At 42.7% G+C, this 13,365-nt stretch overlaps 1 protein-coding gene across 2 annotated transcripts in view; it reads right to left on the bottom strand.

The window, feature by feature from the left end:
* The window catches only part of PPM1E (protein phosphatase, Mg2+/Mn2+ dependent 1E), a 68,342-nt gene that overhangs the window by 4,359 nt on the left and 50,618 nt on the right, over window positions 1–13,365 (bottom strand). The window contains exons 1-5 of one of the 2 annotated variants that reach the window (XM_027781320.2): window positions 10,906–10,924; window positions 7,805–7,923; window positions 2,983–3,182; window positions 1,068–1,256; window positions 149–292 (exon numbers count right to left, since the gene is read on the bottom strand). In XM_027781320.2, the coding sequence (XP_027637121.2) occupies window positions 149–292; window positions 1,068–1,256; window positions 2,983–3,048 (399 nt within the window). In that variant the 5' untranslated portion in view covers window positions 3,049–3,182; window positions 7,805–7,923; window positions 10,906–10,924. Of the gene's footprint in view, window positions 1–148; window positions 293–1,067; window positions 1,257–2,982; window positions 3,183–7,804; window positions 7,924–10,905; window positions 10,925–13,365 lie in introns of those variants that run through there. The other variant, XM_055796191.1, reaches the window with a different exon arrangement.

Raw genomic sequence — 13,365 nt, 5'->3', positions numbered from 1 at the left:
GCAAACCGGCATAACTGGAACATATGCCACTGCTCCAGGAGACACTGGCAAGGCACCACTCAGTGTCCCAGCATCCCACATAAAGCTGATACCTGTCAGCTTCAGCAGTAAACACTGCCCAGGCGCATTTAAAACAGGCCATTCTCACCTCTCGGTCTGGTTTGTGGGGTTTCATCAGTTCCACAGCTTGGCCTTTCCTCACGAGCATAACCTGGGAGTCCCCAAGCCAAGCCACATGCAGCATATTTCCTCGGATGAAAGTCACCACCCCTGTGGTTCCACAACGCAGGCTCTGGAAAAAAAATAAATGAAAGTTTAAAAAAAAATGCCCCAAGTTTTAAAGAAGTAAATAAGAACAAGTTCTAAGTATTTTCCTGCTTAACTCAAGGACAGAACACATTGATATTCCAATCCACAGCCTGTTCCCAGGGAGGCACAGGCAGCGCTTTCCTTATGGCTACAACCGCTCAGAAGTAACGGCCCCTCAGAGCCAACCTGGCTGAACGCGAGTGATCGATTCTGCCCCGGGACTTCCCCTGCATGGAATCGCGTTGCAGAAGCCGGGCTCTGCTGGCGATCTGCCGTGCTACTCTCCTAGTTGACGTCCCGTGCCTGTTTCCTATCTGCCGATAGAAATGTGTGTGTGTTAATGAACTCGGAGGGAGGTTTATTTGTAAGCATTGCGAGTTCCCTGCACTCAGCTTGGCCCTTGCATGAGTTTAGGAAGCCTGGGAGTCACTTACCCGTTTATTCTTCCTTTCTGGAGCTAAGAAAAATGTATGTTGTAGAGATGAGGGAAAAAACCACCCCAAGGACTGAACCTAGTTAGCATAGGTTTGAGTAGCAGCAGCATCCTTCTAAATGAACTGGATGTTGTGAGAAGTGGAGGCTGACATCTTCACGGAACATGGAGAAGCCCACCAGTGGGCACCGGCTCTACGGGCTGTGCATGGACAGCTCTGTGCTGCCCCTGGCCTGCACTTGGCACAGACCTGGAGCACCTCTGCTAACAAGGACAGGCTTACAGATGATTACTTTCAGGGTCAAGCCCAGGTAACTCAAATCACCTCTCTGGCTGCCTTCTGGACAAAGCGCTCATCGGTCACCCGGAAAGCTCGGCACAGTGCCTCTGCTGGGTCGTGCTGAAACATCTCCTGATGGACCATGTTCACGTGGAGATGGATGGAGGCATAGATGGCAGCATCCACTCCCCCGTGGCCATCAAACACTGCGAAATAAGCTTGCTCTTCTTGGTCCTGTCAACAGAAACACATTGAGAAAACAACTCGGGAGAAGGCAATGCAAACAGCTAATAAGATTGTCTTAAAACTTTTGAACTTGAGATTCATGGTGTCGTCACTTAATTACACTTAGAGGTAGAATCTCCACTGGAGAAACAAGCTACTGGGACCATCTTCACTTCCATCAATGGGAAATTTCCACCTTACTGCTGATGAATTGTACCTGCAAACTGCAAGAATCACCCGCGTAGCGCTCTCAGTGCTCCTTATGTCCCATTTGTTACCATTCAGTCACTCAACTCAAATGAAAAGTGCCATTCTCATCAAATCGTACAGGAGTTTTTGTGACGGTAAAAACCACAGAGAGAGAAGCACATCCAATCCAGTTTGCATGAAGTCTACATCAAGACTGGAATCCACCAGGGATAAAATGCCAGTACAGGTAAAAAGTGAAGCCAGCCAGCCTCTGCTTTCATTCTTCCGTATCACCGTAGATGCCCGCTTTTTAAAAAACCAGCATGTGCTCTCTCATCAGATAATTGTGATTACATTCAAAAATGGAATACAGCAGAATCACTCATCTTCAAGTCAGTTTTCTCAGCTTCCCCTTATCTGTTCAAACAGAGAAACAATGCCGTACCAAGAGACAGCAACTCCTGTGCCTATTCATACATAGAGCACACCAACCCACAGTCAGCGCCACTTCAACCTTGACAGCCATCTCAATGACTAGAATATTTGTACATTGTAATTTTTAAGTAATGGGCTCCAACACAAATTGGAATAAGAAAGCTGACAATTGACAGGCAAAGGAAACACCTGCCTCTGTTTGCATTAATATCATTTAAAGACAAGAATGTGGGTGGGGCAGAAAATGGTTATTAAAGTGACAGGTTGTAATAAAGTATCAATTAGGCAGCATTCTGATCCTAAAGGTAAAATTCTTGCCACTTTCTTCTATTTGCCATTCTTCAGCGTCCGGTTTTCTATCTGAAGGAAGAGCAAGCCTGAGTGTTTGACTGATGGCCACATAGAGAAATTAGTGAAGGGTAGTCTGGCCCCAGTTCCTCCAAAGTACCCATGTTGCTAGATTCTTGTGTGAACTGCACCCCACTCTCCTCGAAGTTTTGTGTTTTCTGTTTGGTTTTTTGTTTGCTTGTTGTTTTGGTTTGGTTTTTTTAAAACTTTCCTTCCTTATTCTTGAAAGAAAGGGTCAAAAAGCAGTACAGACCCACCCCTGTAGACAATGGGCTTCCATGATGAACTGTAAGGTGAACCCCTTCCTCAGTTCCGCTGGCAACCCCCTTCTGCACCTGGGCACCTTCAGCCAAAGAGAGGCTCCTACCTCGATTTATCGTGTGGTACTGCAGCGCATCAGTTGCCACTCACAAAAGCAGGGCTGCTTTTTGCACAACAGCATGTCAGGCCTTCAGCCGCTGCATGAGTGGCTACATCAGGATGGGCCAGGTACAACCTTCTAGGTTAGATGACATTTCACCAGAAGTCGGTAAAAAGGGCTCTTTTATTCTACATACCCTATGTAGAAACCACATCACACTGCTGCTATGGTTACAGAATATCAACTGAACTGACTTAAGACCAGGTTTCTCTCTTGACTGTCAATCGTCCTCAGGCCCACAGGTATGGCTTTCATTTCCACAATGGAAGCCTGCCTAAATTTCCCCCAAAATGGAATTTGAATTTAGCATATGTATTTGTCTTCCATGTGATCTCTTTTTACCTCAAGATTGAAGAGCATGTTGAAGTCTGGGATGCAGACGTGCTTGTCTTCCATCTTTCTGCGCATATTCTTGATGGCATGGATGGATGTCTCGTAGTAGCGGTGGGGCTTCGGCTGGAGCGGAAAGTCTTTCACCCAGTTGCTGCAGATCTCATGCAGTTTGCTAAAGACTAAGCGGGCTAGCTTCACCGTCTCAATCTCTGGGGAAGGCAAAAACCACAAATGAAAGGCTAAGAGCATTAGTAAGTGATAATTTTTTTCTTGCTTACATTACAAAACCATTTTAGCCACGTGGCTGAAATGGATGTCAGCAGGGAAATTCTGGGCTCTGATGCATAAAAAGAGGAAGCCAAACTCGCCATAATCAGCATTCGCCAGTAAGCAGCTCATTGTTTGTTTGTCTTTTTAACTTAAGCATTCCCCCATGCCTTTGGGGAACTCATTTGCAGCATCAGTAAAAAAGAAAAGCAAATCCATTTCCCTCAGTGTTTGATCCCCTGGGTCACTGCACGGGGTGGTGCAGCGGGGCCATGGCAGCTCTGACAGGACTTTGTCATGGCATGTAGCATCACATACGAAAGCCACGATCCATTACAGTGATGTATTGGTTTTAGACCAAACTGTCGATTCCAGACAACACCTCACTGCAGAACTGAAGCCACACAGTAGTAAATAATCTACAGAAATCAGGAGCGTTACTTTAAGATGTTTTGGCAGTGCACCCGTTTAGTAGTGCGCACACTCAGGTACCTTCTTAGTTTCGTAACATTATTTCCAGATTCCTGACTAGACTGTGTGTCAAAGAAAACTGCATAAGCAAATGAGAAAACGACAAAGGTCTTAAATTTAAAAAATACTAAACTGTCACTCCTGAGAAATAGTAATTTTAAAACGTGAAAAGTCAGGGAATTGATGATTGTTCTGAAAAGCAGAGCAGGAAAACAGAAAGTAAGCATCAGAGCTGAACACATCCAGATCTCTTTGTACATGATCATTGACCAAAGCCAGAGATCTTCAAGGCTAAACAGCAGCAATCCATGGGTGTCAGTCACTCCTGGAGGAGGAATGGCTCAAAGAACAGGGAGTGGAGGGGAGAGTTACAGCATCTCTCAGTTCACAGAAATTCTGTGAAGCAACTAAAAGGAGCATTTACTAATTTCTGTACTAGGTCTACACAAGATGCGGGCTCTAGTGATCAGAGGGGCCAAGATCCTTGGGAAGAAAATATTTTCCCAGCTCTGCTGATTATGAGTTGGTTTAAGCTCGATCTGCGAGAGCAGCCGTTAAGCTGGGAATAAGCTATATACACAATCAAGAGAAGGAGTCTTAGCTTCTCGATCACGCAGCTTTAAAAACAGGTGGTGGAAATCAAATGACTGGGGTCATCCCACCACTGCCATAGTAATGTGCACCAGTTCCCCACAGCACCTATACTGCTCTCACCAGTGCCACCAGAAATCTCTTTGCTGGGTGTTATATTTCAAGATGGAACATGTACAGCCTGACACATCGAAATTATATTTGTCAGAAGTGACCCTCACAGACTTGCTCTTCCATTTCTTTCTGCTGGGCATCTATGAAGGGAAACGGTGTACATCTCAATGTGATGTGGCTGTTACGCTTCAGAGTGTCACTCTGAAGGGGGAAGGGACTAAATCCACTGGCTGTACTGAGATACCAAAAAACCTTCCCCAGCCAGGAGTATGCGTAGTGTCAGCATCATCAATAATTGCTCTTGAGGTTAAAACAGGAGAAAAGCCCACAACAGTTCAACCACCCCCTCACAGCTGTAAATTACTCATCAATTGTTAATGCTGCAGCGCTGAGCCAGAGCTGACTCAGCTGTCATTGCGGCTGTGTCATGGAGAATTTCATTTCCCTCCTGCTGCTCCAAAATCCCCAGTGTTGGAAGTAAGGCTTAATTGTACCATAGTGAGTGGGAAATCCAGCTCAGGCATTACTGTTCCCACAGAGGACTGAGTTCTTTTAGGGCAAAATTAGGGTAGAAAGAATACCAGTAATCAGATTCTTCTTTTTAGTACCTAAATTTTAAGACCTTTCTTGAAAATGCAGACAGTGTGACAACAGGGATCAGGACCCAGGTTTCTAGACATGTCATCAAGCCAATGACCAAGGTTTTCCTTAATTGAAGGACTCCAGTCTCTGATTAGTCAATGACCTCTTTGTGTCTTGGCTATACTCATCCCATCTGCTAGTACCTGGAAAGGCTGGGTAATGGGACTCTGTGATGTGCTTTGTCAAGTCTGCTGGACATTTCAGATACCTCCACCATGTAATGTGGTCCTGCTATCCAGCCTCCTTTGGTGGTTCCTTAACAATGCCAAACCCTCACATGAATATCTTCCTGTACAAAAAAAGGAAACTAAACATTCTTAACCTGACCTTTAAAAAGGTGATCAAATGTCTTTCAGTTCTCATGGAGGCTCTCTTGCTCCTCTCCAGTGCAACTGGAAGGGAAGAATCAGTCGTGGCCTATGACATTAAGATACTGTTCTTGAGATCCAAAGACACATGGTCACCCCAAATGTAACAGGCCATATTCTTGCATTCCTACATTTCTGGACTCAAAACAGTTCTCCTCCTTTTAAGATTAGCATTCTTCTTCCATAAAGTTTCTAATTTCCTTTTCACCAGCACACCAATAACTGCTTTTACTACTCCTAAATATGCAATACGATTTGTCATGCTGTAGTTCTTAAGGTGAAATGTGTCACTAAGGAAGTCTGGAATATTTTTTATTTTTCTTCTAGCAGATTTCATACTTGAGGCAAATCAGGTAAATGTCTCCTTGTATTTATACAGAGTAAAAAATCTTTTCGGATTCTTAAGAAAAACCAACACAGAATTGCATATCAAAACCAGCCAGCTAAATTCAGCTCAGTTTCACATTCTGTAGCAGTCCAAACATCATTAGGATAAACAGTGAACTCTGAGCACAAAACCTCAAGATGTAGAAATACCAATTTTGTCACCTGCCACAGCTCCCTTCGTTTTCTTTCGAAGCATGAAAGTCTCCTTGTGTGGTACCAGTTAGAGCGTTCAGTCACAGCTCTCTTCCAAGTAACTAGTCCAGGTTTCTCAAAGGACTCCTGCTAAGAAAGTTAGCTAGAATGCAGCTGCTGACCTTTTGCAATGAAATCTCCTTCAGTCCTGCGTGAATCTCCCTGGTTTTGTTATGGTTTGCTTAGCCAAACCTTGCATCACTTGAGCTAATGCTCCGTTTCAAAAATTATCATTTATGGTATATTATTTGAAATTGCAGTATTCATATGAAACCACTACTTTACTACAGTCCGTGAGATGTTCTTTCTCTTCCTCTCCCCTTTTATCTTCCTATTTAACACTTTATGTTGCATCTGTAAAGGTGTATTTTAGTTTCAAGTACCTTCATTATGACAATCCACCTCAACATACTGCATCTGGAGTCATATTTTTAGTGCCTGCTATAGGCTGTGCACATACCAATCTATGCTTGCATCTGTGTACTACAGATTTAGGTATATTTAAATGGCAATTTCTGTAGGTGTGAGGGGTTTGTGGGTTTTTTTCCTTTTTTCGTTGAACTCTCTAGATGTTCTGCGTGGAGTCTTAGTCAACATTTCCTTGGAGACTGTCAAATATTTATGCAAGTCTCAGAGATCTCAATTTGAAATTAATGAAGGCTGCTCAGCCAGAACAATGACAAATCTGTTCCATTTACCTGCTCAGCAGGAGGAGGCAGCAATACCTACAAAAAGGGAAACCATAGCATGTTTTTCTGTTTCTCAGGTTTCCAAAGGTCTCTGAGAATTACAGCAGGACCTTCCTTTTTGAAAAGCCAGATTTATATGTCCTATTTATCCCCAGAATCGTTTATGTATTTCTTTAACCAGGGAAGGAAGGAATGGACAAAGTAGTTTGGTGACACTATTTTCAAGATCAAATGACAGAATTCCTCTCAATACGTGTGAGAAACATTGCTCTTTGTTGTAACGAGCACCTCAGAAAGGTTTTCAAGGTTATTTAGGTCAGCAGAATCCTGAAGAGATTTAGGGTGCATGGCTTTGAGCTGGATGCTGCAAAATCTTGTTAACCAGCATAGATGAATGGAGAAAAGGAAATTTTCCTTTTAAGCATGAAATAGCTTTATACTATCCTTCGCTAGAACTAAATTTAAAAAAAATTAAAAGCCATAGTAAAAAACACACCGACTGAAATGATTCAGAATGAAATTCTCTCTTCCTACGTATACTTGACTTTGCTCTAAAGATGAAGGAGAACAACTAGCAGTTGCCAGCAAGCAGCAAGACCACATAGCCTGAAGTGCTTATAAAGAAATTCAGGGCTACCAGATAGAGTCTTGTGAAGGTGCACTTAAAAGAAAGGAGAGATTTCCACCTGGTCTTCAGGTGCAAAAATTTGATAAAGGACTCAAGTAAAACCAGAGAAAGGCTTTTCAAAATAGAGAAAGAATTCAGTAGTAAAAGTTGAAACTAGACAAGATTCAAAGACAAGAAAGCCTTGACTAAGAAATTAGGCACTAGCTCTATCAGAAGTGGTGGTGAATTCTCCATTAATCTTTTCTCATCAATATAAGATATTCCTTTACAAGAAATCTTGTCCAACTGTGTTTAGCTAGCTGGTAGAAGAAATTAATTTGAGGAAAATCCAGTACCATTCAAGTGGTCAGACTAGATAGATCACTGAAGTCATTGCTGACTTTAAAAATCTATGAATTATCCGCAGAGTGTTCCAGTATGCAACATAAATGAAAGATCCACACCATGTAAAACTGTACATTATCATGCACAGATATACTTACGTATGATCCCATCTGCGTTGTCCACATGCTTTGGTAAGTAGTGTGCCGAAAGATCACTCTGAAGGACTTCATCTGAAGTTGCTCTAGCTAAAGCAGCAGCCAAAAATGAAGGGCAATTACTGGAAAAGAAAAAAGACAGAACACAAAAAGAAAGCCACAAATGATGTTTTCATCTGATTTAGCAAGGTAACTTGCAATCAAGGAAATACGTAATACTTTTCTAGAAACAAACAGGAATTTGAACCAAGATTTGTAAATCTTCTGATTCTTCTTTGCTAAAGCGCACCACAACCCTGCACAGCAAGACCTCAAACTCCCTACATGGATTTTAGTAGCTCTAGTTCACTCTCATGTTCCCCATTTCAGTTTTCATGTTCCATTTTGTAACCTCTGTTTAAATGCTTTTCAAATCTAGACTTGAACCCCCCCTCCAGAGTCTGTCATGCAACCCTTGCTTAGCGTACATTTTCTACACATGCATTATATGCTTTTATCTTAAGCCCACTCTGTCCAGTTCCTCCTAAGAACTGGAGTCAAGATTCCAAAGGATTAGAGAAGTCCTCAGAGTTCACAGTGTTCAAAACCTCACCAAGGGACGCTGAAAGTTAAAACAGACCCATAGGAGGCATGAAGTTGATGTGCATAAGGTTAAAAAGCTCCCTCATGAATGATCTCTATCATGAGTAAAGTGGCTTTAACTCACTGTAGTTTAATTAAGCCTGATATCTCCCAAGGATAATTAATCTATAGCAAACCAAGGCCACTTTAATGTGCATTGTCTCATTCAAGAGGAGTTTAATACCTCTTTATTTATGCATGACTTTGTATTTCCCATTGGTCTGCCTTAACTTCTCCAGGTGTCTCTTGCTGACACAGCCTGAAACTTCCCGATTTCACAGTTATCACCAGGGGTAACAATGTCTCCCATTGCAGGACTGTGCAGAGACATGCAAACTAATGTCAGTCTCAGAAACCGTCCATCAACAGCAGAATTCTGCGTCAGCTAGCCCAGGGAACAGGCAACGAGCACATACACTTCCTGAACCTTTTCTTCTACTTAGGCCCGCTAAGTCTGTTCACATGCTTTCAGAATGGTTGGAGAGGAGGCGTTAGCCTAGAAGCAATCCATCCAACCAGATCCAGAGCAGAAAAACTTCTACATGCATAACTGGACTCATCAGGCTTCACTCTGGAGCCAGAGAAGCACATGGCGACCGTCACTTGCATTCGCATTTGGTTCACTGCCCAGGAAAGCCAACTGCCATGCTAAACTGGCCCACATGCTGGAGCTTCAGCAGTGAAATCTGAATTCCAGAGAAAAAAAAAAAATCAGATTTGCTAGACTTGGGTTTTTTAGAAAAGCCATTTTACCATACAGTTTTCCAGATTCATGACATCAAATGCTGCTACAAACAGTAAGATCATGTAACAGATTTGAAAAATGAATAGAAAATAAGTCCTCCGACCTTCACTGATTACTATTCAACATATCTATAAATTATTTAAATAGAAGATTAACAATAAATGGCTTCGGCCGAATCATATATTGTCATGAGACAAGCTCTGACCCTTGAAGTTAAGCAGAAAGCCACTCATACCATGTTACTGCACCATCAGTAAGAGTATTTCCTAGAATTAGCAGCCGAGTATTCTGCTCACGCATCACCTCTGAGCCTCAGCAACGTGCGCCGCTAATGAAGCACGACTGCTGGAGGAAATCAGCTGTCTTCGGACTGGCTCCTCTCAGCACAGCACAGGAACTCTGATCCTATTTACATACAGCAATGCCCAGTCCTAAGAGTAATCAGCAAGAGGAAAACACACCGGGACCTCCTTTACTTCTGGTGTGTGTTGAAGCTGATTTTCTATCTTGTCTTGTCCATCTTTATTTAGCTCACAGAGAGCAGGTTTTTCATTTCTATTATTAGCTCCAGTACTCCAGAGCGGTGATACTCGTTACTGTTCATGTTACATGCAATTTCCATGTGACAAAAAAAGCAAGAGACAGAATAATTATGCCAGCATTTAGCAGCGCTGTGAGGACAGCGTTCTGCAAAAATGCAGAGGAAGATTAAGGTTCAGCCTAAATAACACACAGCAGAAGAATCCGTGCTGAAAGCATTTACAAGCACAAGCCAGACAGAGCTCGCTTCAGGCGTGAACGTAACAGGCTGTGGTAGCACCTGCGGGAATCTGAGCTTGCTTCCCAGTCCAAGGCTTACCCCCTCACCAGTTCAGTGCTGGAACTTTTTAGGAAAACCAAACCTGTTGTGTGTCACTTGTAAACAGCCCCTCAGGAACGTCCACTGATGGGCAGAGAGGGAAGGTGGTTAAGAACTGAGGCAGTAAAAATTGCTAAAATAGAGGTTCAGGACCTAAACAGCAGAGAAAAAATACCCCCCCGACATGAGCAACCTCTGCTCTGACTGGGCTTGGAAGGCGGGAAGAGCATGTCTGTGAAAGACCAAGAGCTGTGAACATTCATATCTGAAATTTTAGGTATTATTTTAATTGTTCTGACAGATTACAAAATTGAAAGGTGCATTTACAGCATACGCAGCTGGTCTGAGTATTTCCCCCATCAGCCCCAAATGCCATTTACATGTCCCTAAACCAATGCTAGCAGTTTCACACAGGAGCTCTTTATCTAGCCAAAAAGTGCATTTCCATTACAATACTAAACCTACACAAAAAGCCACTAAAGATGTTATTAGATAAATCAGAGGATTTTAAGTATATCCTTCCTGATTCTCTGGCAGCGTGGGTGTGTTTAGAACACCCACAGTTACACTGCAGCAATCCTGGAATAACTCTGCTAAGGTAATAAATCAAGCCCAAAAGTGGGTCGTTTCCATCAATTAAGGTTGAGAAAAACAGTCTGAAGTGGGCTTAGCTCAGCCCACATATTATTATGTTACCAGCTTAACACACAACTCTGCTCCTTCCTGATAGCATTAAAGTGGTGAAGACTTTCCAAACATTTTCTCTGAGCTATTCCACTGTGCTCTAAATCTAATATAAGATCTCCTACTAAAAAAAAAGATGGCAGATTTAAAATTCTTATTGCATGAAAGTTCACCAGTGGGGTTTAAGTGACTTACCAATTTTGATGGAAAAGGTAGAGAAAATAAATTAGCTGAAGGCTTTTCCTTCTATGTCTGGCCACTCTCTGTCCTAATAATAACAGCTGCCTGCCAAAGAATTAATTGCCCTTGACATTTGTTCATCACAAAGCTTCTTATGTAGCCATTACAGGACTATGCCGTGTAAGCAGGGAAGTGACCAGATGCAGACAGATGACTTCCTCTTCCTGAATAGCCCAACTCAAAATTTACTTCTCTTACTTGACTCCTGAGAAGACTAGTTGAATTACTTCTCCCCTTCAAGGAATAGCAGACTGCACTAGAGGTTTTTTTACTCCTTTTAAAATAGATTAGATGCCGAAGTCAAACCGCTGCCAGGACACTTCATTATTGTTACACCAAGACAAATGAAGAATCAGGTCTAGGATCTTTGGTTTTATTACAAAAGGTGAGCATCTACAGCATCCCACAAAGCAGGAAAGACCCACACTCAAACAGCCAGGCTTTGCCATGCGGGTAGTTCTCACCTGTGCTCACATCTTTTATGCAAAACAAGCAGCAGCAGACAGGATCCATGGGGACCACGGGAGGCGCACTGCGTCCTGCTGCTGGCGTAACTAAGGATTACCTGTTGGCTGCTGAAAAGAAATCCTTTGGCCACGTTCTAAATGCCTAAATGTTATCAGTCATTAAGCTATGACAAATTGAAGCTGGGAGGGCACGGATCTTGTTTAGCTGAGAGCTAGAATGCCTATGTGTATTCATAGCTATGCCACTAATGCAGCAGCTGACCTTGGACGAGTCACTTCACCACTCAGACCTTCGATTCCTCATCTACAAACAAGGGATGATAATGTCATTTCCTCGAGGAGAGGAGGAGGAGGAGGAGGAAGGCTGTAGAAGGCTTAATTCAGTGTTCGTAAAATACTTTGAGGTTTCTAGATAAGAGCACAACTGAAGGGAAAAATATCAAGATGATAATGGGAGATATTTTCAATCTCTACAAGATTCAAGGAGCTTTCATACTTTTTTTCTCGCTCCATATTCTCTGTTCTCATAGGCAGCCAGAAGTGCTGAGTGCAATACACAGGCAAACAACAGCTCTAGACAGGCAGGTTTAGTCTGATGCCCGCAGCTAACTTAGCATCATAAGCAACTGCACAACAGAAACACATTTTTAGAAAAGCTGATGCATCTCAAGAGGAGAAAACCATGAAAGACAGACATCAAGTTCTTAAAACCTGGTAATGCTGGTGTTCCTGGAGCATTGGCGCTGCTGATGGGAAAATGGTGCTACAGACTCATTACCGCCCCTGACCAAAAGACACAATTGAGCGCCACCAGCACTGAAAATACTTAACGCTGTCATGGTCTGAGGTACCTGATGAGGCATCACTAAACCCAAACAAAGCAGGAAAAATGGAATGAAATGTACTGGTGCCTTTCAATGGCCAAAATGGTCAGTAAATCACAAAACATACAGTGTTCCTATTACCTCAAGAATCTCCTGACACTACAAAACAGCAATTGTTTTAGTTAGAATGAAACATGATTTAAATAGAAATGCTATTCAATCTCCTGAAACACAAAACAAATCCACAGGCAAACAGTATAAATCATCGTATATAGTTTCACACAGCAATCCAAGACCAGGAACATGACCTGAAAAGAACCAAGTACAGCACATTCCCATAAGGACTATAATTTACTGCGTTAGTGAAAGACTTTGTAGGGATGACAAGCTAACTGCACCCTTTCCAAAAGGCTTTACGCTAGAGGATGCAGTTTGGTAAACACTCCCGTGTTCATGTGGCCTGTTGCAAGTTCTTGTTAGAAAGCAAGTTTTGCAAAATGCAACTTAAGAAAAACCTCATTTGTCCCCAGCCTGTATTTACAAAACACTCCAAAGCCTCATGAGACTTATTCCAGATGGAGCTTCTGATACAGCCTGGAAGCTCTTTGAAGAAGCCTTTAAAGTCTTTATTACTGAAAGTTCCCATGCTGAGAACTGCGGCAGTAATGAGCAGAGAAATTCTTTGGGAAGGTCCTTTGGCTGTTTACCCAGCCCTCCCCTTCAGCTGCCTCCTGCTCCAGCCGCCATCCAGAAAGGCAAGGTACCGAGCTTCTGTTTGTCTCCTAACTGCTGGAAGTCAGACAGGACTCGGAGAGGAATATTCTGTTAAGCAATCCTCACACTTCAAAATTATTATGGATGTATCTTCTAATCATGCCAAACAAATGCTATTTCTGGCTCCCATCTCTCTGCAGGTTCTCATCTCCTTACTCACAAAGCATCACTCTCCCTGCAAGTTCACTGCTCCGCTCTGACCTGTGCTGTTCTGCTGCTTTGCACAGCTGGTGAAAGTTTTGATGCTTATTTAAAGCCCGGTCACAGTGGACAAACGGAGTATGCTTTTTTTTTCCTAACACATGGTGAAACCCTGCACTAGATTTTAGCTGCTGCAGTGAGTTACTAAA

Source organism: Falco peregrinus, chromosome 2, assembly GCF_023634155.1.
Source record: "Falco peregrinus isolate bFalPer1 chromosome 2, bFalPer1.pri, whole genome shotgun sequence".
Taxonomy (NCBI): domain Eukaryota; kingdom Metazoa; phylum Chordata; class Aves; order Falconiformes; family Falconidae; genus Falco; species Falco peregrinus.
The sequence above is the reverse complement of the archived record's forward strand: the minus strand, read 5'-3'. Positions and strand labels throughout refer to the sequence as shown.